The following is an 11,618-nucleotide window of genomic DNA, read 5'->3' as shown; positions in this document are numbered from 1 at the left end:
GACTATCTCGGTACTTGATACAATCACAATACAATATACAAAATTCTATAAATAAAATAAAATATATACAATTATATAAAATTCAAATTTTATTCAGTAACAACATACAAAAAATGTTCTTTAAAAAATATATATAAATATATGTATACACCGCATATGACTAACTATTGACGGGTTTCCCCGTAATATTTCTGTAAGAGTGGGGTATAGAAAATTCCTCTACTGGTTTCGCGGTGAAAACCGCTTCTTCTATCCTCCTGAAGAGGATAGAAGAGCTTAGTGAATGTGGTCAAGTTCCACTTTGCAAAGAATACCCAATCATGTGGGTGACTGCATTTTTCGTTTGTACATGAATAGATGGTAGACGTCAGCAGGGCTTCACCTCATTTACTAAGCTCCGGGGCAAATTTCCTTGCCCTTGCAAAGTGTGCTTTTAGCAAATCATCCCGCTTGTGTTGGGCATCTGAGATGGCACCTGTTGGGTCATTTAGCTCTCGTTCTACCTTTGGATGGCTCAGGACATCAGGATGCGTTGCTCCCACCCCTGTTAAGACGTACTTCACTGGTTGTGTGCATATCTTGCCTCACTGGCATCATGCATCAGTTCCCTAAGCAAAGCTGCCAACTGGTTTTCTGTTCCTCTTGTTTCTGTTTTACCAGGAGGAGTTTGCAGCCTTATTTGATGCCAGCTGTACTTCCTCAGCTGTTTTTTGAGCTGCAATTTACTGTTGTTCTTGGGTCATTAACGTTTGCTAGTTGAAAACCATTAGATTGGACTTCTTTTGGACACCCCAATGGTGAAAGACTTCTTGTGCCTCTCTGGATTTTTATACCCACCTTAAAATTCTTTTCTTAGAGTCTACTGAGGGACGCTGGTGCCACTTCTCTATGTTCTTTATCATGCTCTTTGCAAAAAAAAAACAAGGCATGCTCATAGTGGTACAGGTATTCTGGGCTGGCTTACAATTTTTGGGATTGCCAGTGTCCAGTCCTTCTGTAGGCAGTGATATAACCAAAGGTCAAAGATGTTCTGTGTCTCTCAGTAGACTCCAAGAGAAGGTTTTCACATTGAGTACAAAAATATTTTTTTTTCTCACTGTATAGAGCAGTGATGGTGAACCTTGGCACCCCAGATGTTTTGGAACTACATTTCCCATGATGCTCAAATACACTTCAGAATGCATGAGCATCATGGGAAATGTAGTTCCAAAACATCTGGGGTGCCAAGGTTTGCCATCACTGGTATAGAGCATGTTCTTGATCCATGTCCTATGGCTTTGTACGGTGTACTCTTGAAGGAAGATCGGGAGGGACTGTTTCAAGCTTACCATTTTTGTTTTTTTACGACAAGACAACTTCACACAGTCCTTGTCCCATCTTAAAATCTGTCTGCACTACCCCCTCAGGAGAGCTGAAAGATGTTAACTCTGCTCTAACCCTGTACAGGTGTGGCAGTTGGAACCATATTTTTTCTGCTAACACAAAGTTATAGTTTTGTAGAACCACATCCTTTCATAGCTAACCTTCAAAGCCAGGTACCCCGTCTCATTTAAGAAAAGATGTAATAAGTTCTGCACGTTAATTTGTCTGGACCCTTTTATATTAAAGAGAATGTCACTTGGGCAAATAAGGGCAAAATGTTAAAAATAATCCATCCACTGATACCTTTGCTGCTTTCCCATGTTGCTCCATTGGAGCACTTACTGAAAACCTGGTGCTTCCAGATTTGGGGGAGCATGGGAGCTCCACCCAGGATTGCAGTGCTTGGGTTTAGGAGGCCCACCTGAAAGGCTTGCTTTCGTTTTCCGTAGGGAGGGTTAAAACCCCTTTCAGCTCATGTTTTGTTCTATAGGTGTCCTGTTGTGGAGTTTTCCAGAAACCAACGAGAAGTAATATGAAATCTTTACAAAACTGAGAGCATATCCACTTTTAGACCGTAGTCACCGAAAACAGAAATGCCTGTCGGAAGATTTCGCCTCATCTCTTGTTCTGATGGCAAACCTAAAAGTTTGGATTTCCCATCACGTTCTGTCTTCGGGGGAACCTTTTGAATGGAGGCAAAGACAGTAATAAATTGTGGCAGGTTTTCCAAGCCTTCCCTAATTGATCCAAAATGTACAAAAAAGCATTTTGCCTATACATACAATTTAACGTGGTGTAAGCTACAACACCATCTGACACAGAGCTTACACATGGTTGGTTTAGGACTTCTGAGCTCCATTAGAGGAATGTAGTGTGGGGGAAGACGGTAAAGGTATCAGCAGTGGGGTGGGCAGTTGTTATAAGAGAACCTGTCACTTTGCCCTGAATGGCTAAGTCACAGAGTCCCAGTAGGGTGGTCTCAGTTTGTGTTTCCATAGACAGCATCAGATTTTTCCTTTTAATATATTGTAGTGCATGAGGAGAAAGATAGGTAGAAGCTGACTGATATATATAAACTATATCATGTCTGATGCATGTCTTTCTTTAGATTAATTGACAAATGAGTTCCTTTACTTTTCTTCTGTTGTCACAGTTGTACTATTAATTTCAGGAAAAAAAAACAGTAACATTAAATCCTGTTATAAAACACAGTTGCAGATTCTTTACTTATCAAATGAATATTTTGCATGTTGTATGGTGGTATTGATAGTGTGCAGCAGGGGCGTCGCTAGGGGGTGGCTTTTGGGGCTATAGCCCCGAATTTGGGGCCAATAGCCCAGAGTCTCTGCTAGGGTCCCCAAGGGGAGGGGAGGTTCTCTGGGGACCCTTATGTAAATGGGGGGCTCTCTGGGGACCCTGATGCAAGGGAGAGGCTCTCTGGGGACCCTGATTTTAAGGCAGAGGTTCTCTAGGGACCCAGATTTAAGGGGAAGGCTCTCTGGGGACCATAATGTAAGGGGGGCTCTCTGGGAACCCTGATGTAAGTGGGGGGCCCTCTGGGTACCCTGATGAAAGGGGGGAGGCTCTCTGAGGACTCTGATGTAAGGAGGGGGCTCTCTGGGGACCCTGATGTGAGGGATGGCTCTCTGGGGACCCTGATGTAAGGGGGGCTCTCTGGGGACCCTGATGTAAGGGGGGGCTCTGGGGACCCTGATGTAAGTGGGGGGCTCTCTGGGGATATATATACACATGCACGTATATTACTGTAAATACATGTGTATGCCCGCCCAAGCATATGACTTTCTTTACTACGCTGCTATGGGCTCTAGCCCCAGATCTTTTGTAGACCTAGCAACACCCCTGGTGTGCAGATATGTGGGTTTAAGTTTTTGGGGTTCAGATTGCATGTAAAAAAACATAATATGTGAAGCAGTACTAGTAATAAAGTAAATATTGGGAGTTCTGGTCTACTGGCTGTGCTTGTCTGGCACTTAGTGAGGGACATTTATCAATTCTCTTGCACAGCAATGCAATGAGAAACAAGGGCGTTTGGACAGATTCTGAAAGGGATTTCCCATTCGGATGTCTTAAGCATAATCATTGATCACCATATTGTTTGTAATATTCTCTCCTATGATCATTAACTCCATCTAGTGGCCATAATGTGGTGGTTTCCTATATACCTCAATTAAAAAAAGAAAAAAAAAACACATCATGACCCCTAGATGGAGCTGACAATCATATGAGATAATCATAGTTGGATCATTTGTTGCACCAATTTGAATGCTTAAAACATCCACATATTTTCATTTTTCAGTAATTGTTATTATTTTTTTGAAAATGTACATTTTTAGACCAAACTCTCATAGAATCAAAGCAGTGGTTCGTTCAAGAATAAAACAGGGATGCATATGAATTTACACATATTACATACTGCTTTCCTATTTTATTCTCTACGGAATCTCACAGTCAGCTAGTATAGGTAAGGCGAGTAGGCTTTCCCTAATCCCATACCACCCACTCGGTTCAATGAAGTGCGGAACTGGAGCCAGGGGCACCTCCCTTTTGGTTTTACAGCCTATTGGTTATTACAAGGGTAGCACAATGAGTGAGTTAGAAAGGTGGGTCTTAGAACACACATTCTTTTCTGGACCCCTGTGGCTTGGCACCCCTCTTGGGTGTTTCCGTCAGTATACAGCATCCTCCTCTCAGGAACCAGGTATTATAGCTGACTATGTCACCCAATGACAAGATGAGCTTAGATGCAAATTGGAACTCACTTTATTGTAAACTCACACAAAATATATACAGTATGCCACGCAAAATTTGATAAGAGCTTGATCACGTTAAGCAAACAATAAGATAATTAACATAGCATTCTTCCCACTGACCACCAATTTAAGGGACATTCTTCCTACTGACCTCCAATATAAGGGACATTCTACCCACTGATCACCAATGTGAGGAGCTTTCTTCCCAGTGACCACCAATTTAAGGGACCTTCTTCCCACTGACCATCAGTGTATGGACATTTTACCCACAGACCATCAATGTAAGGGACATTCTTCCCACTGACCACCAATTTAAGGGACCTTCTTCCCACTGACCATCAGTGTATGGACATTTTACCCACAGACCATCAATGTAAGGGACATTCTTCCCACTGACCACCAATTTAGGGACATTCTACCCACTGATCACCAATGTAAGGAGCATTCTTCCTGCTGACCACCAATGTAAGGGAGATTCTACCGACTGACCATCAAACTAATGCATCATGAATTGTAGAGATTTAGCAGGGGTTTCCTGAGACTGGAAAGTTATTTCAAGGGTTCCTCTGTGTTGATTCATGCTCTATCCCTGGATCATCTATCCTCATTCATGCTCCATCCCTGAATCATCCATCTACCTTCATGCTCCATCCCTGGATCATCATTCATGCTCCAACCCTGGCTCATCCATCCACATTCATGCTCACCCATGCTCCATCCCTTTCTCATTCATGCTCATCCATGCTCCATCCCGGGCTCATTCATGCTCCATCCCTGGCTCATCCATCCTCATTCGTGCTTCATCCCTGACTCATCCATCCACATTCATGCTCCATCCCTGGCTCATCCATCCTCATTCATGCTCCATCCCTGGCTCATCCATCCTCATTCATGCTTCATCCCTGACTCATCCATCCACATTCATGCTCCATCCCTGGCTCATCCATCCTCATTCATGCTTCATCCCTGACTCATCCATCCACATTCATGCTCCATCCCTGGCTCATCCATCCTCATTCATTCTCCATCCCTGGCTCATCCATCCTCATTCATGCTTCATCCCTGACTCATCCATCCACATTCATGCTCCATCCCTGGCTTATCCATCCATGTTCATGCTCCATCCCTGGCTCATCCATCCTCATTCATGCTCCATCCCAGGCTCATTCATACTCCATCCATGAATGATCCATCATCATTCATGCTCCATCCCTGTATAATCCATCCTCATTCATGCTCCATCCCTGAATCATCCATCCACATTCATGCTCATCCATGCTCCATCCCTGGCTCATCCATCAACATCCATGCTCCATCCCTGGCTCATCCATGCCACATCAGTGATCATCTGTGCCACATCAGTGATCATTCGTGCCACATCAGTGCTCACCCGTGCCACATCCATGCCACATCAGTGCTCATCCATGCCACATCAGTGCTCATCCATGCCACCTCAGTGATCATCCATTCCACATCAGTGATCATCCGTGCCACATCAGTGCTCATTCATGCCACATCTGTGCCACAGCCATGCCACATCAGTTCTCATCCATACCTCATTAGTGCTCATCCGTGCCACATCCATGCCACATCGGTGCTCATTCATGCCACATCAGTTCCCATCTGTGCCACATCAGTGCTCATCCATGCTGCATCATTTCTCATCAGTGCCACATCCATGCCACTACAGTGCCTCACAAAAGTGTAATAGGTAGTCAAATTAGATTGGAAATGTATGTCCCTTGAACACCTGATGGTGCTCCCTGCATGTTGGGCCTCTGTATGTGGCCAGGCTGTGTAAAAGTTTCCCACATGTGATATCCCCCTACTCAGGAGGAGTAGCAGAATGTATTTTTGGGTGTAATTTTTGCTATGTACACGCTATGTGCTAGAAACATCTTATAATTGGACAACTTTGTGTAAAAAAAAAAAAAAAATGTGTTTTCACTTTCTTTACACATTTTCCAAAAACTTGTGGAAAAAAATGATATGTTCAAAAATGAATGCCTCATAGAATATACGTTGGGGTGTTTACTTTCCAAAATGGGTCTTTTTTTGGGTGTTTCCATTGTCCTGGTGTTCCAGGACCTTCAAAATTGTAGGAGGTAGTCTAGAAATTAGATGTTCAATTTATGCTCCTAGAACTCCCTGCATGTTGGGCCTCTCTATGTGGCCAGGCTGTGAAAAAATCTCACACATATGGTATCGCCATACAGAGGAGGAGTAGTAGAATGTATTTTAGGGTGTAATTTGTGGCATGCATATGCTGTGTGTGAGAAATAAAAAAAAATCTTAATTTTGCAAAGAATTGTGGGAAAAAATTACAAATTATAAAAACTCAACATGCCTCTTAACTTGGACCGTCTACTTTCTAAAAAGGTGTCATTTGGGGGGTACTTGTACTATCCTGGCTTGTTAGGGTCCAATAAATTAGACAGGTCATCAGCACATAAGGTGTGATCAATTTTCAGTGATTGGCACCATATCTTGTAGACTCTATAACTTTCACAAAGACCAAATAATATTCACTTATTTGAGTTATTTTTACCAAAGATACTGTATGTAGCAGTATAAAATTTGGCCAAAATTTATGATAAAAAATTACTAATTTGCTACATTTTATAACAGAAATTAAGAAAAATTCATTTTTTAACAAAATTTTTGTTTTTTGTTTTTCATTTATAGCGCAAAAAATAAAAAAAACCCAGTGGTGATTAAATACCACCAATACAACTCAAAGCTCTATTTGTGTGAAAAAAAGGACAAAAAATTCATATGGGTACAGTGTTGTATGACTGAGTAATTGTCATTCAAAGTGTGAAAGCACTGAAAGCTGAAAATTGATCTGGTTAGGAAGGAGGTTTCAGTGGCTAGCCGCTTAAGGACCAGCCGCCATCATTATACTGCGGCAGATTGGCTCTCCTGTGCAAATCGACGTAGGTGTAGGTGTAAGAAAAAGAACGGTCAGTGCCTATCAATGCAGCCTAATCAGTGCCCATCTGCAGCCTCACCATTGCCAATGAATGTAGCCTCACCATTGCCATGAATGCAGCCTCACCATTACCATGAATGCAGCCTTACAAGTGCCACAAATGCAGCTTCACCATTGCCATAAATGCAGCCTCACCATTGCCATGAATGCAGCCTTACAAGTGCCACGAATGCAGCTTCTCCATTGCCATGAATGCAGCTTCACCATTGCCATGAATGCAGCCTTACAAGTGCCATGAATGCTGCTTCACCAGTGCCATGAATGCAGCCTCACCATTGACATGAATACAGCTTCACAACTGACATGAATGCTGCCTCACCATTGCCATTAATGCAGCCTCACCATTGATATGAATGCAGCTTCACCATTGACATGAATGCAGCCTCACCATTGCCACAAGCCTCACCATTGCCACAAATGCAGCCTCACCATTGCCATAAATGCAGCCTCACAAGTGCCATGGATGCAGCCTCACAAGTGCCATCAATGTAGCCTCACCATTGCCATGAATACAGCCTCACTATTGACGTGAATGCAGCTTCACCATTGCCATGAATGCAGCCTCACCATTGCCATGAATGCAGCCTCACAAGTGCCACGAATGCAGCTTTGCCATGAATGCTGCCTCACCATTGCCATGAATGCAGCCTTACCATTGCCATGAATACAGCTTCACCACTGCTATGAATGCAGCCTCACTATTGCCATGAATGCTGCCTCACCATTGTCATGAACGCAGCCTCACCATTGCCATGAATGCAGCCTCACCATTGCCATGAATGCAGCCTCCCCATTGACATGAATGCAGCTTCACCATTGACATGAATGCAGCCTCACCATTGCCATGAATTCAGCCTCACCATTGCCATAAATGCAGCTTCACAAGTGTCACGATTGCAGCCTCACCATTGCCATGAATGCAGCCTCACCATTGACGTGAATGCAGCTTCACCACTGACATGAATGCAGCCTCACCATTGCCATGAATACAGCCTCACAAGTGCCACGAATGCAGCTTCACCATTGCCATGAATGCCGCCTCACCATTGCCATGAATGCAGTCTCACCATTGCCATAAATACAGCTTCACCACTGACATGAATGCAGCCTCACTATTGCCATGAATTCCGCCTCACCATTGCCATGAACGCAGCCTCACCATTGCCATGAATGCAGCCTCACCATTGCCATGAATGGAGCCTCACTATTGCCTGAATGCAGCCTCACCATTGCCATGAATACAGCTTCAACACTGACATGAATGCAGCCTCACCATTGCCATGAATGCAGCCTCACAAGTGCCATGAATGCAGCCTCACAAGTGCCACGAATGCAGCTTCACCATTGCCATGAATGCAGCCTCACCATTGCCATGAATGCAGCCTCACCATTGCCATGAATACAGCTTCACCACTGACATGAATGCAGCCTCACTATTGCCATGAATGCTGCCTCACCATTGTCATGAACGCAGCCTCACCATTGCCATGAATGCAGCTTCACCATTGCCATGAATGCAGCCTCACCATTGACATGAATGCAGCCTCACTATTGCCACAAATGCTGCCTCACCATTGCCATGAACGCAGCCTCACCATTGCTTGAATGCAGCCTCACTATTGCCATGAATGCAGCCTCACCATTGACTTGAATACAGCTTCACCACTGACATGAATGCAGCCTCACTATTGCCATGAATGCTACCTCACCATTGCCATGAACGCAAGCCTCACCATTGCCATGAATGCAGCCTCACCATTGCCATGAATGCAGCCTCACCATAGCCATGAATGCAGCCTCACAAGTGCCATGAATGCAGCCTCACTATTGATGTGAATGCAGCTTCACCATTGACATGAATGCAGCCTCACTATTGCCACGAATGCAGCCTCGCCATTGCTATCAGTGCAGCCTGATCCATGCCCATCTGCAGCCTCGGAGGGGACAGGGAGGGCCAACAAATTACATACAGGAGAATCTCCTGTTTACTCGGCGACCTCTTTAATACAAAGTCCCGCCTCCTATGAAAGACAGAACAGTCGTCCAATTCCAGCCCAGGAGATGGGACTTCCTATTACAGAGGCCGCTGAGTAAACAGGAGATTCTCCTGTATGTAATCTGACGGCACTCGTCCGCGCAATTGTCAGTTAAAGCGACGCAGTGCCGTATCACAAAAAAATGGCCTGAACATTAAGGGACCGAATCCTTCCGGTCCTTAAGTGGTTAAACAGTGTGTGTTTAGTATCACTTTAAGCTTGTAATGTGGAAGTGAAGTTTGAGCTTCTTCCAAAGATTGTAAGCAGTAGGCGCCATGTTTTGGGTTATCCACATTCTCATTTTGCAGTAAAGCCTTTGAGAAGATATCTAAAGACTGGACATCCTTATGTGACAAAAAGGAGAAAATGAATCCACTCTGGGCAAGGTGATCTCAGTTGGGGGTTCCACTTCCACTGCAGAAGACCAATAACTGAAGGAACTACCATAAAAATATAACAGAAAGTTCCCACTTTTGCAAAGGCTTCATCTCTTAGTTTGGCCAAAAAAAAAATAGGACTATGCTTATACTGGAAGCTAACTGAGTTTTTTTTTTTTCCAGTACGAAGACGGACAGCAGATATCCACCCTTGTCAGTGGGGTAAAATAGCTTTTAGTAGTGAAGACTATCTAAGCAAGCCCGTGCGGTCAATGCACTCCATACCTGTGAGAAGGTCTGGAATAGAACAGCGGCCCTCTACAGCAGAACCCACAGAGAATCACGCCTCGTCTGCTCTTCCAGAAGAATCAGCAGGCAATCCCTCTGCACTACGGAACATTTCAAGAAATGAAAACCTTAAGATATATAAAGTCTGTGGAGACAAATTAGCCACAAATAACTTAAGGTCACGTAGAGATGGTTTAGCACAAAAGCCACAATACAAACCTACTGAGAGGTTTTCTGGAGGTACTTCAGGTCACACAGAAGACGAAACCAGACGAGGGCTACAGGTACAGCCGGCAACGGGGGGGGCGGGGCTATGCAAAAAGTGTGGAAAGGACTTCAGTGTCCCAGCAAGTCTAAAGAGACCTCGGGTGTTGGTCTCAGAGGAGAGGACTTCTCTGTGTAAGGGGTGTGATGAGGGCTATTTAGGAGATATAAAAACCCTCTGTAGGCCTCAACCAGAAGAGAGATCCCGCCAATGTACGGGGGGCAGAAAACAACTCTCACTGTTAGGACTCAAAAAAACACATCAAAAGACTCATCCAGGGGAGAGACCATATCAACGTAAAGAGTGCGGGAAGAGTTTCTCTGTATTAACAAGTCTGAAGAGACATCATAGTAATCATATAGGGGAGAGGCCATATAAATGTAAAAAGTGTGGGAAAAGCTTCTCTCAAGTAGGGAGTCTGACTATTCATGATAGGACTCACACGGGGGAGAGGCCATATACATGTAAAAAGTGTGGGAAAAGCTTTTCTTTAGCAGGGAATCTGACTGTTCATGACAGGATTCACACAGGGGAGAGGCCATATAAGTGTAAAAAGTGTGGGAAAAGCTTCTCTCAAGTAGGGAGTCTGACTATTCATGATAGGACTCACACGGGGGAGAGGCCATATACATGTAAAAAGTGTGGGAAAAGCTTTTCTTTAGCAGGGAATCTGACTGTTCATGACAGGACTCACACAGGGGAGAGGCCATATAAGTGTAAAACATGCGGGATGAGTTTCTCTATATTAGGAAGTCTGAAGAGACATCATAGAACTCACACAGGGGAGAGGCCATATACATGTAAAAAGTGTGGGAAAAGCTTTTCTTATGCAGGGAATCTGACTGTTCATGACAGGATTCACACAGGGGAGAGGCCATATACATGTAAAAAGTGTGGGAAAAGCTTCTCTCAAGCAGGGAGTCTGACTGTTCATGACAGGACTCACACGGGGGAGAGGCCATATACATGTAAAAAGTGTGGGAAAAGCTTCTCTCAAGCAGGGAGTCTGACTATTCATGACAGGACTCACACAGGGGAGAGGCCATATACATGTAAAAAGTGTGGGATGAGTTTCTCTTTTTTAGGAAGTCTGAAGAGACATCATAGAACTCACACAGGGGAGAGGCCATATACATGTAAAAAGTGTGGGAAAAGCTTTTCTTATGCAGGGAATCTGACTGTTCATGACAGGATTCACACAGGGGAGAGGCCATATAAGTGTAAGGAGTGCGGGAAGAGCTACTCTCAAGTACATCGCCTAAAGAAACATCACAACACTCACACGGGGTAGAGGCCATGTAAACGTAGGGAGTGCGGGAGGAGGCGCTTTTTACACAGGTCTCACTATCCTTACAGACGACCTTCGCTGAGCGCCATACTCTTATTTGATTTTGTTTTCGACTTTTTATATGTTAGTGTCCCTACATTGCTGACAGTGGAAGTAAACCCTTCTATTGTTTTCAGCCAAGGAAGCTGCCATCTTGGGCTCTGTTTAATCTTCAACTGCCATGGTGCTGCACATGTGAT

General features: G+C 44.2%; 1 protein-coding gene across 1 annotated transcript in view; it reads left to right on the top strand.

The window, feature by feature from the left end:
• Positions 1 to 11,382, top strand: part of LOC141109831 (uncharacterized) — a 38,588-nt gene extending 27,206 nt beyond the window's left edge. Inside the window, exon 7 of the mRNA XM_073601094.1 lies at positions 10,505 to 11,382. Within this exon, the coding sequence (XP_073457195.1) occupies positions 10,505 to 11,382 (878 nt within the window). The remainder of the gene's footprint in view (positions 1 to 10,504) is intronic.
• The last annotated feature ends 236 nt before the right edge of the window (positions 11,383 to 11,618 follow it).

The sequence above is a fragment of the Aquarana catesbeiana genome, linkage group LG10, assembly GCF_042186555.1.
Source record: "Aquarana catesbeiana isolate 2022-GZ linkage group LG10, ASM4218655v1, whole genome shotgun sequence".
In the NCBI taxonomy this organism is placed as follows: Eukaryota; Metazoa; Chordata; class Amphibia; order Anura; family Ranidae; genus Aquarana; species Aquarana catesbeiana.
The sequence above is the reverse complement of the archived record's forward strand: the minus strand, read 5'-3'. Positions and strand labels throughout refer to the sequence as shown.